Below are 20,701 nucleotides of genomic sequence, written 5' to 3'. Positions count from 1 at the left end.
GGCCCATATAAATTGATTTGAAATTAAGATATTTCTTTTGCTCAATTTACTCAACTCTTCTTGAGTTAAACTCCTGAATTTACCTGTTCCATCGTTGCCTCATGTAGCTCATTGAGATTCAATGTGTAAATACCGTCTTCAGTTCCAAAAATAATGTACTGATCTAAAATAGTTGAGATAAACCACCAGAATTTACTATCAGTTTCTGAAATCATTCATTAAAATAATGGCTCTATTTTTTTAATGTTACTAAGAGTCAGACAGCTACCCACCCATCCAAAGAAAAATTATTTTTTTTCAAATCCATGCCACCTTCTTTAACTTTCTCCAATTCTTTTCTTATTTTTAAAAGCAGATATATGCTCTATAACTAACTCACTCTGGATCTATACATCCTTTTTCAACATAATAATTTTCATATCTTAAGCTTTTTTTATTATTAGCTATATATTTTTTACTGGACATCTCAAATACTCTTTGAACAAGGAAACTACAAATTAAATAGAAATTATAAATTATGACACACCAGAAATCATGAGCATACCCAATATACAAACCGTGGTTTCTAAATATTATTTTCAACTTTAAAAACAAGGATTCTAATCCTGGGCAAGGAAAGTATTAGATTAGTTTAGAAATCTTGCTGTTTCAGAAAGTAAGGAAGTGCTCAAAAAACGATGAGGACATTATCAAACAAAAGAACACAGGAGCTCCCACTGCTCAAAAATTCTGACAATTTAAGGGCTACAATTAATATTAAAAATGATAGACCATACCTCACTGAATAAAAAAAAAGAATTCATACATTCAAATTGGTAAAAATACTTGAATGATGGGAAAGAAGGGAAAATTACTGTGTCAATAGATATCAATGGATTGTCGCCAATGGATGCTAAAACTAGTTGGTGAAAAGTCTGATGAACAAGAGGATATTTATATAGCTTTAATGTATCTCCACACTTATTATCAACCAGAGGCCTGGTGCACGAAATTTGTGCACTCAGGGGTGAGGGGGTCCCTCAGCCCAGCCTGTGCCCTCTTGCAGTCCGGGACCCAGGGGATGTCCCCCTGCCAGCTTAAGCCGATCCCTGAGAAGCCGGGCTTGCTGCTTCTTAGCTCTGCCTCGGAGGCAGGGGAGGCTCCCGCCATCATTGCTGCGCTTGCCAGCCATGAGCCCGGGTTCTGGCTGAGTGGCACTCCCCTTGTGGGAGCACACTGACCACCAGGGGGCAGCTCTTGTGTTGAGCATCTGTCCCCTGGTGGTCAGTGCACATCATAGCGAACGGTCGTTCTGGTAGTTCCACCATAACGGTCGCTGGGCTTTTATACCTATAGATTAGTTTGGGAAAATAAGTACTTATTTATTAGAAAGGAATAAACAGTAACTCGACAGTAGAGAATCTAGCTAGTGAACATGGCCTAAAACAACTGGTCAATGTTAAATGTCACTAGTATTTGGACAAGCTGATATGATGCACTGAGATGAGCACAATAACACTTCTGTGATATTCCTGCCAAAAATGCATAACCTGATCTAAGCATGAAGACTCACCCAAATTAAGGGACATTCTACAAACTAAGTAGCCTCAAAAATGTCAAGATCAAGAGAGAGATGGAAAGGTTGATAAATTGTTCCAGACTAACATAGACTAAAGAGACATGGTAGCTAACTGTCACATGTGACCCTGAATTTTGAACTGGGGGTCGGGGGAGGAGAAAGGGTGGAAATGATAAAAGATATTATTGGGGTAATTAATAATATTTAAATATGCATTGTGGATTAAAAAATAGTATTATATCACTGATAAATTTCCTGATCTTTATAACTGTATTGTGGTTATGTAAGAGATGATTCTTGTTCCTAAGAAATATAGGGGAAATTTCAGGAGAAGAGAGCATGATGTTTTCAATTCATTCTCAAGTGATTCAGAAAAAAACACACATAGAGAGTACAGTAAAACAAAAGGGGCAAAATAGATACAATCAATAATTCTGAGTTTCTTGCACTATTTTTCTAATTTTTCTGTAAGTTTGAAATTATACCAACATGTATAAACACATACACAAAAATATAAATTTCCTTACTGTTAAAAATATTTTCTTGTTGTATTTTAAAATAATGACATTTAAAGCAGATAATTATATGATATGACCTGTCTTATTACTGTGTTGAAATAGAAACAAACATTTCCTGAACACCCTCTACTACCTAATTTCTGTTTGCTAATTACCAGACACCCAGGCAGGCTCTGCTTCCTTGCAACAAGGTGAGTTATAGTAACAGTTTTCTGTTATAAATGATCATACTGAACCAAAGTATCTTTCCCAAGTCACACAGTAATGACAAAGCGGGAATTCAAACCCAGATCTGTTTGATTCCAAATTTTTGCCTCTATGTATTATGCTTTCTCACTTTAAAAATGTAGTCTAAATTTTTAAAAATAAAATTTATTTGCCATTATTTCACACTTGCAGAAAAGTTGTAATAGTACAAAGAATTCCTGAATGTCCTTCACACAAGATCCCACATCTGTTAACATTTACTACTTTGGCTTTATCCTTCTTTCTCTTTCCATAAACACATTTTTTGCTGAACTTCTTTTTTTCTTCAGATAAGTTACAAGCCTAATGCCCTTTTGCTCTTAAGTATTTCGGTGTACATTTCTTAAAGAAAAAGAACAACTTCTTATATAATCACAGAACAATGATCAAAATCAGGACATTTACAGTGAAATAATATTGAGATTATCAACTGTCCAAGCACTGTCTTTTTACATAAAAGAAAATCCCAAAGTATGATTGTAATCAGTTGTGATGTCTCTTTGGTCTCCTTTAATCAGGAACATTTCCTGTATACTTTATATATATATATAAATTGATTTCAGAGAGGAAGGGATAGGGAGAGATAGAAACATCAATGATGAAAGAAACAATTGATTGGCTGCCTCCTGCACACCCCACACTGGGGACTGAGCCCACAACTCGGGCATGTGCCCTGATTGGGAATCAAACCATGACCTCCTGGTTCATAGGTCGACGTTCAACCACTGGGCCATGCTGGCGGGGTCAGTTCCTGTATGTATACTCCTACATTCTAATTTTTTAAATAAAAACTCTATTAACCTACTTAAGTGTTGCAGGTACCTACACTATTTAATATCTCTAAGTCATATTTTTTGTTGTTGTTAATCCTTACCCGAGGATAGTTTTCACTGATCTTTAGAGAGAGTGGAAGGGAGGGGAAGAGACACAGAGAAAGAAACATCGATGTGAGAGACACATCGATTGGTTGCCTCCCGCACGCACCCCAACCAGGGCCGGGATAGAGCCAGCAACCAAGGTTCATGTCCTTGACCAAAATCAAACTGGGGACCCTTCTAGTCTGCTGCTCTATCCACTGAGCCAAACCACCTAGGCTCTAAGTCATATTTTAAAGTAACAACCTCAGTTCACTGATCATAAGATCCCTTCCCATACAAGTATTTTATTGGAGATGTATATAAAAGTTCAGAAATTTTACCTTTTGTATCAGGATGTATCCAGGATGTTGCACAATTAATTTTCAAAGGGCAGCCATCAAAAACTTTGGAAAAACATGCTCCCATCTTATTTATAAAGAAAAAAAATGTTGACTTATTTGATTAATTTTGTATATTCTTAGAAAATGGCTAAGATTATTATGAAATGTTAAATTTACTCTTATTTACATACACTTATAGCTTCATTACAAAACAAAATTCATATTTCTATGTTATTTAACCCCTTCTACCAATAGGGTCTCATAATCTTTCCTGTGTAATCCATATTTTAGGGCAAAAATATCAAATTTATCAAAACATCTACTCATGTTAATGATATCCTAGGAATTTTAAGTCACTGCTTTTTTAGGACTAACATTTAATAATGTGAAACAATGGATGATTTTACTGAGTAATCATTGTGCTATAATTCTTTAATAGACTAATATTTATACTATATGTTAGACTTTTACTAAATAAAAAAGTGCAATTTATAAAGCATCCTATTCATATGGTAGGTTCTACCGAAAGACCCAAGAACAAGGATTAACAAAAGTGTCCCTGTATTTTTTCATTGTGCATAGTTCAATGTGAAAATGGTTTCATATGTAGAAAAATATTTAACCCATATAATGAAGAGGACACAGTACCATTAATATCATCACATTAAAATTAAATTGGCCTTTGTAGGCTAATCTGAGAACCCAACTGCCCATATTTATAAAAAGTGAAACTCCAAATTCTATCCAACTCACTCAAATTAGGGTATATGGTATACCCAAATACATTTTTATTTATTTATTTATTTATTTATTTTTATTTCTTTATTGATTAAGGTGTCACATATTTGTCCTCATTCCCCCATTCCCATCCCACACCCCTCCCCACACATGCCCCCACCTCCCTGTTGTCCTTAACCGCTGGTTAGGCTCATATGCTTGCACACAAGTCCTTTGGTTGATCTCTCCCCTTTACCCCCACCCTCCTCTACCCTCCCCCTGAGGCCCGACAGTCTGATCCATGCCTCCTTGTTTCTGGGTCTGTTCTTGTTTATCAGTCTATGTTGTTCATTATTTCCCCCTAAATGAGTGAGATCATGCGTTATTAGAAATGCACTTATAAGAACCGAAAATGAGACAAGCAATAATGGTTATGCTGACAGGCAAATGAATCAGTCTGTAGTGAGTTTCTTTCTGGGCCAACAGTTCTTTTGAGACCCAATTTCAATGTCACACAGTTCCTTATGTGTACATGTCAGCCATGACATTTCAGTTCTGGATGGTGGACAAATGGTGGTAATGCTGGTCTGACCCTCTCTGGTTTGGTCCTGGGCAACCTAATGCCTTTGTATTTTATAAACGTTTCCATTCAGTGGCTCAATAAACAATCTGCTGCTGCTTCTAAGGAGATAAAAATTGGTAAGTAATTCATATAAAAATATTTCTTACCAGCACTTTTGGGGTGGGCGGGAGGCCATTGATGACTGGTTTCTGTAGTTAAAAACAAATAAAAATTAAAACTGTAAGACTTCTTAAGCCTTAAAAAAACTTTATAAAATTTGAAATTTAGTTATTTAAATTCTTCAATTTAATAGACTATGCCCCTTATATGATAAATACAGCATTAGTTACCACTAATAACCAAGTGCCTGTTATACCTACAGGGAACTCTCGCTTGTCCTTTTTTCGTGGGAGCTGTGGTGCTTGTGCTGATCCTTCTGTATTTTCGCTAATCAGTTTTGAAATACCATCACCATTTCCTAAAGAGAATAATGGTTAAAAGTTGAAGAGCCATGCAAATAAGTACTTTCCTTAAAAAACAACTTTCCCTTTCCCCCACTACTTGTTTTTCAGTTTTACAGTTTACATTCAGGAGTACAACATAGTGGTTAAACAAGTATATACTTCACAAAGTGATCGCCCCACTCCCCCATATCTCAAGTACCCACTTGGCACCATATTTAGTTATTATAATATTACTGACAATATTCTCTATGCTGTATTTTACATTCCCGTGACTATTTTATAACCAGCAATTTGTACTCTTCATCCCTTCGCCTTTTTCATCCAGCCTTCCAAATCACTCCTCACCTCTGGCAACCATCAGTCTGCTCTCTATATTTATGAACCTGTTTTTATTTTGTTTGTTCATTTGTTTTTGTTTTTTAGATTACACATATAAGTGAAATTATATGGTATTTGTCTTTTGCCGATTTATTTCACTTAGCATAACATTGGGTAGTCCTTTATTGGGAAATATTCTCTGCCAGACAAGTTGAAGTATCTTTTGTTCCCTTCTCTGGATTCTATACAGGTAGCATAGCATCTTTAGCAGTGATCTAAGTGCATGAAAACAACAAATGTCTTTTCATATGTGAGAAAAACAAAATCTGACCTATTGATGCTGATATTCAAGGCCTTTCATAATTGAACTTCATTCTATATTTTTGGTCCAATCTCCCAGTACATACCCTTTAAAAGTTCACACTTCTACCATATTAGACTGTATTTCCAACACATTCAAATTTTCCTGCTTCAGTGCATTTGTTCATTCTTTCTTGTTCTCCAAGAATGCCTGCCAGCACTGGCTCCACCTACTGAAGGCTCACCAAGCCCTTAAATACTTTGCAAGGGCCCACTTCCTCTCCCTTATCCTTATCTCTCTCAGATATCTCTCATCCTCTATTGCATATATTTAATTACTGTAGAAGACACTTATACAAACTGTCTTGTCTAATGTTATGTGTACATAGGTATAACTTCTACTATAGATCCTAAACTGCTGGATGGCAAAACATCCATTCATCTTTCTAGATCCAGCAATATTTAGTGAGGAATCAAAGTAGGGTTGAATTGGACTGAATCTATGTATAGCCCACACATGTGGAATTTTAAAGAAATTTCACAAAGATTTAAAGACTAATAAAACTGACTAAAGAAACAAGACATTCTTTAAAACATGACCAAAATGGCTTTTCTTTTCAATTTTCACTTTCATATATTTGCCCAGATCATAATATCTAGCTGTATGTACTCCAGGGCTGCCAATACTGCTAGCCATACCAATAGAGGAAGTCTCAGCTACAGGAACACAACTTGGGCTACTCTGTCTTCTGAGAACTTGGGGAGCTCTGTTCTCTGAATCAGGGCAACGTTTTATAGTTGATGATTTTTCTTCATCTAGGAGGTTGTCTTCAGGGTAACTGTTTATTCTTGGCTAGTGACAATAAGAAACAGAAGTACTTTAATAAATTTGAATATAAAACAGTAACACTTCATTATCATTAAGTATCAAAGACTTTAGGGGGAGGAGGACATGCCTATTTTTCTTTCTTCTATACAGTTCAATTCACTGAACTAAATAATAAGCAAAGTAAGCAAGAGTTGAGTTACTGTCTCAACATAGCCATAAACTTGCCATGTGATTTTAATCAACCATAGCTTAAGTTGATAAAATTTTCATAACTAATAAAATTATGTAAATAAGGCATAAAATATTTAATATCTAGAAACAAGCAAGAAAATGACTTAATGAAGTATGACTCTACTGAAATGTCAAACTGTAGTAATAAAGCAGGAATGTAATGATTCCTCTCCATGCAGCCAATTATTTTTTCAAGTGAGTAATAACCTATTTTTGCCTTTTTCTAATAGCTATTAAAATCTTATATTTCTTATGAAATATTATTTAATATATACTTTACATCTCCATACCACCTCTCAAATAAAACTGCATCTAAAATAATTTTAAAAAATTCAATAACATTATTTTAAAATTTTAATTACTTTCTTATTTAAACAGATTTATTATTTAAAATCTATCAACAGCTCACCTTAGGAGGAAGGGGAGGTGGTATTGCCCGTTTTGAGGTTGATCTAATATGAAAAGAAAAATGCAATTTAGATGGTGATAAATTATCATAATATAGATACACTATTAAATGTACATTAAAATCTATTTATATTTAGGGAACAGAAAATACAATTAGATCATGGTACATAGTATTTTAAAAATCTATAAGAAAACCTAAGATCTCATTCTGTCAAACTGTATTAGTATAACAAAAAAAGAGATTTTTATACACTGAATAAAAGGCTTTTTTACTTTAGAGTTATGGTTGGCAACATTTAATATATAATAAAAACTAAATTAAACTTAGTAGGAAAACACAGAGCCAGAATCTTAGAGTTGAAACCCACAGTGAATCACAGTTTCAAATGGCCATATCAAGTCCTCTGCTGCTCTAATTGGGGTAAACAGATCAGCAACATCGGCATCGCCTAGAAACTTTTATAAATGCACTTTCTAGCCCACTGACTCAGAATCTGCATTTTAACAAGATCTCCAGGTGAGCATCCAGGCACATCAAAGATTGAGAATCATTGATCTAGCCTACTGGTCCCATACACTTATCTACAGTCACTACAATCAATTAAAAAGCTTTCAGGATTCTTTAATTCCAGTCCCAAAGACTGTGTTCTATAGACAGGGTTGGCAAACTTTTTCTGTAAAGGGCCAGACAGTAAATACTGTAAGCTTTCCAAACCATACAGTGGTCACAACTACTTAACTCTTTTGTTGTATCATGAAAGCAGCCATAGATAATAAACAAATGAGCATGGTGATGTTCCAATAAACATTCATCTATGGACACTGAAACTTAAACTTCACATAATTTTAGAATATAACAAAATATCACTGTTTTATTTTTTTCAATCATTAAAATATGTAAATACCATTCTAGTTTGTGGGCTGTACAAAAAATAGGCAGTGGGTCAAATGTGGATTATAAACCAGTTTACCAACCCTAGATTATAGGTCTAATTTGGGAGCCCAGGAATCTGTATTTCAAAAAGCTCTCTAGGTACTGCAATGCATAAACAGGTTTGAAACAACTCACCTAGGCTATTCCTGTCAATTACTGAGGGAAGACAGGTCTAGAATATGAAGTAACTACATTGCAGAGATAAAACTGGGACTTTTTTACTTCCACTATAGTATTTTTTTCCCCCATGATGTCTTGTGGTTCATCTTTCAGTATATTAACATTACACATACTATATTCTAATTTAAAGTGCAAAAATCAAAAATCTTAAGAATCTACACATAATGCATTTCGGTAATAAAAAAAAGTCAGAAATTTTACAATGACAAGAAGCCTCGTACAAGTTTTTGAAGAATGTAAATGAAAGCTTATTAGGATAAATCACATCCCCACCCCAATACTGCTCTTATGCAATCAAGTAAAATAAAGTTTTATATTAGTGAACAACTTACTTTCCAGTACTTGCACCATCAACAAAAGGATTCCACTGTAGTACAAAGTTTGGGTCTGATGATACTCCCTGTGGAAGTAAAAATTTAGTTTAAAATGTTACCTTAAAACAGATACTAATTATTGTATTTGATTCAAAAAATAATTTAGTGTCATGATTGCTAATCATCTTGGCTTTCAATCAATTTTTTAATCTCCAGCTAGATTAACTGTCATTTAACATATTTAGGTCAATGACTCATCAGTTGGCTAAAATTTAGAAAGTCCATAAACATAGTATATATAGCTTCAAGTGTAACAAGCCCTCTTTACCAATAAGCTCATTCGGTCAGAAGTAAAACAGAAAAACCTAACTTTGAATCATTTGCATCACTACTCCATTAGCAATGAGAACTAAACATCATACTATCATTAATTTATTGTGCTATTATTTTTTCCTACTAGTTCAGACATTGAGAGTTTATTATACAGCAATGTACAGGGTGGGGCAAAAGTAGGTTTAATTGTTCATATGGAAAATAATACAGTAATTAAGAAATAATAATACAAGAATAAATTGTTTTGTGTACTCACAACTGTAAATCTACTTTTGCCCCACACTGTATATAGTAGAACACCACTTCTAAAGGTTAAGTAAGATGAAGAGGTCCATGAACAGAAGACAATTACTCTAGAAATTATTCTTTTATTAATATAAAGTAGGTTAAGATAATATCGAGGCTGACTAATAATATCTTGTTCTATCTACTTCTTTCCTTTCAGATAAGGAAAGAGTTAACTAAATAGTAATTGCAGAATAAGAGCAATAGTTTAAAAATAACCTATATTAACAGATAACTATTAAAAATAGTAAGCCAATGCAATAATGTATGACAAACCAAAAAGAATCAATAAAAAAAAATTCTGAGAGCTTAAAGCTGAGCATCAAAATCCATATACAGTACTTAATAACTTCATGCAAGTTCTTCAAAAGACCTCAGAAGGGTCCAAATAAATGGTTAAAATGTTATATTACACATTTTACCCTAGGAAAAAATACACCTAAATGTAGGCTTTTTTGCATTTTAATGTGTAAAGTACACTATCAAAATTAATGCTTAAGAGAACATTACTTTGTTCCATGGCCAAAGTACGCCTAACTATAAGTTTTCTCAAATTTTAGTGTGTAAAATACTTTAAAGTCATAATTCCTACCATTTCATCCCGTGCCTCTGTTTCTTTTCTCAAAGGAGGTTCAAACTGTAACTTGTCAACTGCAAAATATATAATAGATATTCACAAAACCTATTTTACCGGAAAGTAAGAGAGAAGAGAGGAAAGAAGAAAAGACAAAATCTCTCTCTCTTTTTTTTTAACCATAAGAGTACCCCTTACTTTATGCTTACCAAAAGAAAGTAACAATGTGGAATCATCCTAACTACTCTATTAATTCTTGGTTTGAGTCCAAAAATTAATAGCACTTTTTAAGTATAAGAGATTTTTAAAAACTAAGAGTAGATGACAAAAGATTTTACAAGATTTAAAAACACTTTAAGGATGTTCTCTAGGCTGTAGACTCTGTTTTGAGACAAATTTAAGCTATAACTTTATGGTAGGGATGAACCACATACCCCCAAATTACTTAGAATTCTCTAAAAAAAAAAAAAAAAACCCCACAAGCCCTGCCTGGTTTAGCTCAGTGGATAGAGCGTCGGCCTGCGGACTGTAGGGTCTCAGGTTTGATTCCAGTCAAGGGCACATGCCTGGGTTGTGGGCTCGGTCCCAAGTGGGGGGCGTGCAGGAGGCAGCCAATCAATGATTCTCTCTCATCATTGATGTTTCTATCTCTCTCTCCCTCTCCCTTCCTCTCTAAAATCAATAAAATATATTTTTTTAAAAGCCCCAATAAACAAATATAGTCAAGTTGTAATATACAAAATCAATGTGCAAAAATCCATTGCTTTCCTGTATACTAACAACAAAACTTCAACAACAAAAAAAAGAAATGAAAAGACAAACAAAAACAATTCCTTTTGCAATTGCAATCAAAAGAATAAAATACCTAGGAATAAACTTAAAGAATATGAAAGACCTATATACTTAAAATTACAAAGCATTATTAAAAGAGACTGAAAAAGACACAACAAAATGGAAAAATATTCCGTGTTCATGGATTGGAAGAATCAACAGTTAAAATGGCCATAGGAATATACAGATTTAATGCAATCCCCATCAAAATCTCAATGTCAGTTTTTAAAGAAATAGAACAATAAATCATCAGATTTGTGTGGAACTACAAAAGCCCCTGAATAGCCAAAGCAATCCTGAGAAAAAAGAACAAAACTGGAGGCATCACACTATCTGACTTCAAATTATACTACAGAGCTACGATAATCAAAACAACATGGTACTGGCAGAGAAACAGATACACAGATCAATGGAACAGAATAGAGAGCCCACAAATATATGGGCAGGTAAATTTTGACAAAGGAGCCAGAAACGAACAATGGGGTAAAGATAGTCTCTTCAATAAATAGTACTGGGAAAACTGGACATCCACATGCAAACAAATGAAACTGAATTACAGTTTGTCCCCATGCACAAAAATTAATTCAAAATGGACCAAAGATCTAAATATAAGACCCAAAACAGTAAATTACATAGAAGAATATATAGGTACCAAACTATGGACCTCAGTGGTAGAGAACGTTTTATGAACTTGAACCCAAAGGCAAGGGAAGTAAAGGCAAACAATAAATGAATGGGACTATATAAAACTGAAGAGCATCTGCACAGCAAAAGAAACTGACAACAAAGAGGCAGCCAACCAGATGGGAGATGATATTTGCAAACAGTAGCTCTGACAAAGGTTTAATTTCCAAAATATATAAAGAACTCATAAAACTCAACACCAAACAAACGACCCAATCAAAAAGTGGGCAGAAGACCTGAAAATACACCTCTCCCAAGAAGACATATGAATAGCCAATAGATATATTGTTCTATTAGATATAGAAAAGATGTTCAACTTCACTGGCAATTAGGAAATGCAAATTAAAACTACAGACTACAATGAGATACCACCTTACACATGTTAGGAGTTGCTATTATTAACAAAACAGGCAATAACAAGTGTTGGAGAGGTTGTGGAAAAAAGGGAACTCTCATTCACTGATGGTGGGAATGTAGACTGGTACAGTCAGTATGGAAAGCAGTCTGGTGATTCCTCAAAAATTTAAGAATAGAGCTATAAGAACTTGTATGCACACATATGAGCATATCCAATAGACACAGACAGGGAGGGGCCTGGCGGCGGCTGGGGAGAAGTCAATGGGGGAAAAAGGAGACTTGTGTAATGCTTTAAACAATAAAGAATTTAAATTTAAAAAAATGAATGGAGCTATGATCCAGCAACCCCACTCCTGGGTATATACCCAAAAACCTCGAAATCATGTTTCACAAAGATATATGCACCCCTATGTTCACTGCAGCATTATTCATGGTGGCCAAGACATGGAAACAACCAAAGTGTCCTGCGATAAGAGGACTGGATAAAGAAGATGTGGTACATTGTACACAATGGAATACTACTCAGCCATAAGAAAGGATGAAATAGCACCATTTGCAACAACATGGATGGACCTTGAGAACATTATGCTAAGTGAAATAAGTCAGAAGACGCTAAGAACCATATGATTTCACTCATATGTGGGATATAAAACTGAAACTCATGAACACAAACAGCAGTATGGTGGCTGTCAGAGGGAAGAGGGCAGGGAGAGAAGGGGATACTAATATAAGGTGACAGATTTGACTTAGGATGGTGGACACATGGTTACAATATAACCTTATAACCTTAACATCAGGAAGGCCTTGCTTCACATAACACAAAACCCCAAAGCTATACAAGAAAAGATGTATAAATTAGACTACATTAATTGAATACTATACAGCTGCATAAAATAGAGAAAGCTTTATAATGGAACATCAACCTTACTACTTTTCTGTCTGGTATCTGAAGCCTAGAGATTTAATTTGGGATTATGTAAGAAGGTAGCTTAATAACATCATCAATCTGGGACTAACAAAGAGATAAAATCTTGAATTACTGGTTTAACTATAAATAGACAGGACTGAAACAACTGATATGGAAGGATATTTCTAACTCTCCATTGACCTATATTTCTGATGCTGTATCCAGAAAGCTAGAAATATTTGGGTTCAAGAAAACTAATCTGAAATGCTCATTTGCAATAATTCTAATTAACCTAAATACTTAATAAGTTATCTTCCTCCATTATGGTTTATAATTTTATTTATATCTTATTGTACTATAAACTACTTTAAATCTTTTTGAAACAAGTATGCATATAAATCAATATACCCATACTTAAAACTTCTTTGCAACTCTATTTTCTAAATTACTATGGCTAAAATGACAAATATTGTTGATACAAAACTTTTATCTGTCAATGATTTATTGAATAAAAATCAATTTCCTTTTATTTGTTTATTTAATCCTCACCTGAGGGTATTTTTCCATGATTTTTTAGTGAGAATGGAAGGGAGGGGGAGAGACAGAGAGAGAAACATCGATGTGAGAGTGAAACATCAAGAGACACATTGACTGGCTGCCTCCTGCACACTCCCCAACTCAGGCTGGGGATTGAGCCTGGAACCGAGTTATTTGCCCTTGACTGGAATCAAACCTGAAACCCTTCAGTCTGTAGGCTGACTCTCTAACCACTGAGCAAAACTGGCTAGGGCAATTTCCCTTTTTAAACATGCATTTTAGAAAAGACTCACATTAGTGTTAATGTTAAACTGCCTAAAAAACTAAAACCAAGCCAAATATCCAACAATAAGAAACTGTTCAACTATAAAGTTCATAACTCAATGAACAGGATGCAACCATCAAACATAATGGTTTATAAAGGCTAGACTAATATGAAGAAAATACTTAAGTAAAATTTTATGTATATTATAAATTCAGCCACCTAAAAATATACATGGAAAAGCATGAAGAAAATTCAGCAAAATATTATCTGTGGGTTGACATGAGTGATGTGATTGTAGGCAATGTTGATTTTCTAGTTTTTCTCTTGCAAATTTTCTGCAATGGACATATATTACCTTTGTAATTAGAAAATGAAAAACTATTTTATTGCAACCCAAGAGAATTCCATTATAAACCAGAAAAGCAACCTCTATTTTAGAGGTATTCTGATATGTTAAATTATGTAGCCTCAACTGGTTTGAGACTTTATTATTCTAAAAAACCACAAGAACACCCAGCTCAACCCCCCACACCAACCACCAATTGAAAATATATACCAAACACATACAATTTATTTCTGAAGCTGTCCGTTCAGCTCTGGCATTCCTGTTTGTAGATCTAATGGTATGACGAATGATTGCATGGGGCTGTGGATATAAGCATACAGTTAAAAATTTTATTTTTCAATTAGTTTATATTCAATATTATTTTTTATTAGTTTCAGATGTACAGTATAGTGGTTGGACAATCATATAATTTACAAAGTATCCACCCAATATTTCAAGTATCCACCTGGCACCATACTTATTACAACATTACTGACTATACTAGAGGCCCGTTGCAGGAAGATTCCTGCAAGAATAGGGCTTCCTGTGGCCGGAGCGAAGCAGAGAAGGGAGCAAAGCCTGCCTCGGCGGACTTCGCTCCCTTCTCTGCTGCCTCGCTCCCTCCCTTCTCCGCTGCTTCGCTCCCTTTTGCAGTGCTTGGCTTCCTTCTACGCTGTCTTCAGTCTTATCTGCCATCTTTGGTGGGTTAATTTGCATACTCGCTCCTGATTGGCTGGTGGGCGTAGCGGAGGGATGGTCAATTTGCATGTTTCTCTTTTATTAGTGTAGATTCCCTATGCTGTACTTTACACCTCCAAGACTATTTTGTGACGACCAATATGTAGTTCTTAATCCCTTCACGTTTTAAAAAGAGATTTCAATGATAAAGTTCCAAGTTTCTCTTTTTAAATTAAACATTCACTTATCGACAAACATGACTACCTACTAATAAATTATAGGACAAAAATTAAAAAATATAATGAACACCAAGGTACTTTAAAAGTTTATTCACTTAGCCCTGGCCAGGTAGCTCAGTTGGTTCAAGCATCGTCCCGATATGCCAAGGTTGCAGGTTTGATCCCCGGTCAGGGCCCTTACAAGAAGCAACCAATGAATGCATAAATAAGTAGAACAAATTGATGTCTCTCTCTCTCTCTCCCCCTCTCTCTCCTCACCTTCTTCTCTCACTCTAAAAAAAACAACCCAATAAATAAAAATTTTAAAAAAGTTTATTCACTTATTCTATGTCTATACTGTATAAAATATATGAGATTCAAAGAAAGCCAGAGATCTTCAAAGAGTTTATAGTCTAGGAAAACAAGACACAAATACTTATAAGATTAGAAAATGGTAAATGCCATTCATTAAGATTATTACTAAAAAAAGATTACTATTTTTTTTAAAAAAAAACATGTTTTTATTGATTACAGAAAGAAAGTGAGAGGGAGGGAGAGAGAGAGAGAGAGAGAGAGAGAGAGAGAGAGAGAGAGAGAGAGAGAGAGAGAGAAACATCAATGATGGGAATCACTGATCAGCTTCCTCCTGCACGCCCCACACTGGTGATCGAGCCCGCAACCTGGAGTTAGCTATTATTTGGCTATAATGAAGATTAAGTGAAGAGATGAAAATGCTGGAAGGAGTCTGAGCAGGATCATCAGGATTGTCAGGTTACGGTTCTTAATTTTATTTTCTTGGCAAGGTATTTTTTGGAGATTTTACAGAGAGGGGGGGTGGCATCACCAGTCATCTTTAAGAGTAATCTGATAGCCCTGGCTGGTGTGGCTCAGTTGTTTGAGCATTTGAGCATGGTCCTAAGCACCAAAAGGTTGCTGGTTCCATTCCCAATCAGGGTACATGGCAGGTGGGCTCAATCCCCAGAAGGCAGCCAATCGAAGTACTCTCTCACACATCAATGTTTCTCTCTCACTCTCTCTGAAATCAATAAAAACATTTTTTTTTAAAAAAAGAATAATCTGGCCCTAGCCGGTTTGGCTTGGTGGACAGAGTGTCAGCCTGTGGACTGAAGGGTCCCAGGTTCAATTCCAGTCAAGGGCACATGCCTGGGTTTCGGGCTCTATCCCCAGAGTGTGTGCAGGAGACAGCTGATCAATGATTCTCTTTCATCATTGATGTTTCTCTCTCTCTCTCCCTCTTTCTTCCTCTCTGAAATAAAATATATATATATAAATATATATATATATAAATATATATAAAAAGAATAATCTGATGAATGTGTAAGGGGCATGGTGGGAAGAAATACTGGAATCAGGGAGACTAAGTAAGAATATTGTAGTAAATCAAATGAGATGCATACTACTTCCACCCTTTTGTATAAGTTCCTGATTCTTTTGAAACTATGCCTTCAGCTCAACCCCTATCAAATTTCTGATGACTCCCATTCACTGATTACTCAGACAGTGCCAATGTTTTTTTTCTCTATTTCAAAACCCACCATCATACCAAAAGACTTCAAAAGCTCACTGATCAAAAAAAAAAAAAAAAAAAAAAAAAGCCCACTGTCCTTAAATTTTCTGACCTCCTCTCTAGAGGCATTCTTCAATGCATTCTCTACTCCTAAGATCCCACCCTGAATCTTGTCATTCATTCTGATATAGAAATTCACACAATACTCCAAACTTCTCATCCTTTCTTCTCATCCCCATTAAACTTTATAATGTTTACATTAGAATCTCAAGTCCATCAATCCATTACTTTTTCACTATCAGAATTTTTCCTAACTTCACTTTTCTTCCTACTTAGTTTATATCAGACAGACCACAACTGCAATCTCTTGCCAATATTCTAAATTCCCTTTGTCTCAGGGTCCTTCACTACACTAGCATGCCAAAATGATAACTCCAGATGAATTAAACTAGCTATTTTTGTGTTTACATCTGGGGTACAAATCACTGCTGGATGAATATTACACAGCAGAACACACTGAAAATCTCTCATGTAAGGCTTCAGCTTTGCCCAAAACACTTCTCGAGTCACTTAACCCTTAAAGTCACCTCTACACACCTCCACACTCTTCACAGCCATCCATATTCCTACCCACCTTTAGGAGATAACCTTGCTACTAACCTCACAGAGAAAACAGAAACATCAACTAGAAACCTACTATCTACACTGTCAGCTACCCTCTCTAATGCAAGGGAAGTGTTTCTTTTCTTTTCTCGAATTCAGCCTCTCTTTCCTTCTCAGGGATGTTGTCTAATTTATCTTGCTTCTCGTGGTTCTTCTATCTCTATCTATCGGATCCTTTCATAAGCACTTCATCCTGCTCAAACTTTTTACCACACATAAAACAGTCAATAAATCCCCTACGAACTCATTTTTCTCTAGCTATTGCTCTATCCTACTCCCCAACTTCCCAACTAAATTTCATAAATGAATTGCTATACTTATCTTTCAAACTATTCTAATCTAGATTCACCTCACCTTTTTAAAGTATTCAAATTCTACCACCCATATTCAATGATTTCTTTAACTCAACTTCAGTATTCTAATTAAAACTTTCCTTCTTTATTTTAATGTTCTTTATCAATCCTTTGCCATTCCCCTTAGCTTAACTGATTCTTGAATTGGGGGAGAAATCTCAGGATGCTGTGCTAGGCCCTCTTCTTTTCTCATTCTGCACGCTTATTTGGGTGATCATACCTACCCCTTAGGGTATCAACTACATCTATATCTAATACCTTTCAAATTCATATCTCTAGTCCAAACTTTTCTCTGCAAGCTACAACCACATAGCTCTCACTTTTTATGAGATTTCTCCATTTGGAAGTCTTGTGCAACATTAAGATTACCATATATAAAATGAAACTCATCTTTCTTCCCAAATCCTTTCTAGTCAAAATCTGGAATAACCCTTTTCTGGAATAACTCCCCTCCCACACCCCCCCCCAACTCTCATGTCTTCATCCCATCACCGATTCTCTCATATACAATAATTTTTTTGTTTTGTTTAGTTAATCCTCACCAGAGGGTTATTTTTTCCGTTGATTCTTTTAGAGAGTGGAAGGGAGGGGAGGTGGAGAGCCAGAGAGAGAGACACATTAGTATATGCCCTTGACTGGAATTGAACCCTCAACCCTTCAGTCTGTACTACTGGCTGACTTAACCAAATAGGCTAGGGCTCTCATATAATTCTTGAATTAGTTTACTTTTCTCCATTCTTGCTCTACCACCCTAGCCTAAAATGCCATTATCTCTATTCAGAATAACTTCCAAAGCCCCTTAATAGGTTTTCTGGAATGGAATCACCATTCTGAAGTTATAAAGATCTTAAAATGCGTATCTAATTATGTCACTCCTTTACACTTTAATAGCTTCTAATGCCCTTAGGCTAAAGCCCAAAATTTTCAACATGGCTTGAAATGGCTAGCTCTATAACTTCCTCTCTCACCACTTCCTTCCTTGTTTTCTGCTCTAAGAAGGCTGACTTATCTCTAGTTCATCAAATGCACTGCTTTCTCTCTTAATCACCAGGCCTTCAAACATACTATTATTCCCTCTGCTCAAAACACTTTTGCCTGTTCTCTTCCTCTAATTCAAGTTACCCTTTAGGTTTTTAGCATACATATCACTTCTGCAGTGAGTCCTTTCTTGTCCCTATGATATGACCCCATAGCATCTTGTATTTATCAATCCATAATAGTTATCACACTTGTAAATTATTTGTTTATATTTCTGAATTTCCTTTGAGGGCATATACATTCTTTGAAGGCAGGAACAGTGTCAAATCTCATAGACCACTATGTCCCCAACTGCCTGGCACAAGGTTTTTTTTATATTTCAAGGACTGGTGATATCACTAAACAGAAATAGAAATCTCAGAAGGTACAGTAGATTTGGAAACCAAGCAAAATAATATGGGGGAATAAAAGAGAAGTTTTGTTATTTAATATGTCATTTAATATGTAACAAAATGTTCACTGGGTACCGATGATAAGACTATACTACATATATCTATAGCAATGATTCCTTTTCAATGATTAGTTTCCAAAGATTGCTTAATGACTCTATTATGTACATACATAGAAATGATGGTGTAATAACTAAGATAATAGGCTTTAGAATTAGTTTGCCTGATCCAAATCCTGGTTCTACTACTGACTAATCATATGATCTTGTCAAATTACTTCTAGTCTTTCTTCTTCATTTCCTCATTTGTAAAATGGGGACAGTAATACCTATTGCAAAGGACTGTTCTGGGTATTAGATGAGTTAACATGGAAATTATTTGGCCTAATACTTGACACACAATAACTGCCCAATGAGTTTTAGTAGTAACCATAATACTTATATAGTATAAATTAAATCTTAAGAACGTAAAGTAGGAAATTTCCTTCAATAAATAACAACACAAAGTTTAGTTCCATAGTCTGGCCAAAAATGAAGATAGAGATAAAAAAAAGAAATAAAGGCAGAAAGAGAAATGAATAGACAGATTTTAAGAAACAAAAATAAAAAGGAATCATAAAGAAGAGGAAGAGACACTGGTGAAAAAACAGTTATATACAGACAGGAAGTCCCTCATTCCTGATTTACAAGTTTTATTGTTAAATATGGTCTATTCAAAATAATTCAACAATATTTTCAGTTATAAATAGCTCTGCAAGTAATTATGTAAAAAATAATAGTTTTGAACAAGTACTGGAAAGAATAAATTTCTATGCGAACCTCAACTTAATTCTTAAAAATTATTTGTATTCTGTTAGTGACCTGTATAATAAAGAAATTACAAAAATCTGGAAAGAACTAGGATTAAGAAATGATTATGTTATGTATATTATAACCACAATTTTTAAGAAAAGTTTCAAGTCGTAATTATATTCAGGATAAGTTTAGTTTATACTGCTAATTAATCTTTGTAGCTAAATCTGTTTTAACTAACTTAAAAGAGTGAATTAGAAAACAAACTTGTAAGGCCATATTAAACATTTACTTTCAAACTAGAGGCCTGGTGCACAAAATTCGTCCACGGGGGCGGGGGGTGTCCCTCAGCTTGGCCTGCACCCTTTCACAATCCGGGACTGCTGCCACCTAACCGCACACCTACTTGCCTGCCTGATTGCCCCTAACCGCTCCCCTGCAGGCCTGATCACTCCCAACTGCCCTCCCCTGCCGGCCTGGTCACCCCCAACTGCCCTCCCCTGCTGGCCTGGTCGCCCCCAACTGCCCTCCCCTGCTGGCTTGGTTGCACCAAACTGCCCTCCCCTGCTGGTCTGGTCGCCCACAGCTGCCCTCCTCTGCAGGCCTGGTTGCCCCCAGCTGCTCTCCCCTGCAGGCCTGTTCGTCCCAACTGCCCTCCCCTACCAGCCTGATCGCCAACTGCCCTCCCCTGCTGGCCATCTTGTGGCAGCCATCTTGTGGTGGCCATCTTGTGATGATGTCATGTGAGGGCATCGTGTGAGCACGTGACACCACCTAGGCTTTTATCATATAGGAGGGGATATTAGATTGCAAATACTCCTTACCTCAAAGTCATCATCGTCTCCTTCAGTGTAATGTGAATGGTTGTCTGGATTGTTCACTTTGTCCAAAAGTTCAACTGCTAGGGCCCTAGAGAGACCTGGCTGTCCTACAAACGTATGCTAAGTGAAAACAAAACAATTTCATGAGTATGCTTTTACATCTATGGCTTACAGAAATGTTATTTGTATTTTTCCATTCAGTATATATCAGAGATAAGAATATGGGAGCCTCCTAGTACAAATAAATTATTAATCATGGAATCTATAATTATATATTATAAAGCTAAAGAATCTTTGTGGAATAAGTTTATAACATTAACATATAAGGTAGTAAAAGTAAAACTTTG

General features: G+C 35.5%; 1 protein-coding gene across 1 annotated transcript in view; it reads right to left on the bottom strand.

Moving 5' to 3' along the window:
• MAP4K5 (mitogen-activated protein kinase kinase kinase kinase 5) overlaps positions 1-20,701 on the bottom strand; it is a 111,169-nt gene that overhangs the window by 27,271 nt on the left and 63,197 nt on the right. The window contains exons 13-22 of the mRNA XM_054716080.1: positions 20,358-20,474; positions 14,118-14,196; positions 9,988-10,046; positions 8,796-8,863; positions 7,351-7,393; positions 6,581-6,734; positions 5,180-5,277; positions 4,967-5,008; positions 3,521-3,605; positions 84-163 (exon numbers count right to left, since the gene is read on the bottom strand). Of these exons, the coding sequence (XP_054572055.1) occupies positions 84-163; positions 3,521-3,605; positions 4,967-5,008; positions 5,180-5,277; positions 6,581-6,734; positions 7,351-7,393; positions 8,796-8,863; positions 9,988-10,046; positions 14,118-14,196; positions 20,358-20,474 (825 nt within the window). The remainder of the gene's footprint in view (positions 1-83; positions 164-3,520; positions 3,606-4,966; positions 5,009-5,179; positions 5,278-6,580; positions 6,735-7,350; positions 7,394-8,795; positions 8,864-9,987; positions 10,047-14,117; positions 14,197-20,357; positions 20,475-20,701) is intronic.

This window comes from Eptesicus fuscus, chromosome 5 (assembly GCF_027574615.1).
Source record: "Eptesicus fuscus isolate TK198812 chromosome 5, DD_ASM_mEF_20220401, whole genome shotgun sequence".
NCBI classification, from domain to species: domain Eukaryota; kingdom Metazoa; phylum Chordata; class Mammalia; order Chiroptera; family Vespertilionidae; genus Eptesicus; species Eptesicus fuscus.
The sequence above is the reverse complement of the archived record's forward strand: the minus strand, read 5'-3'. Positions and strand labels throughout refer to the sequence as shown.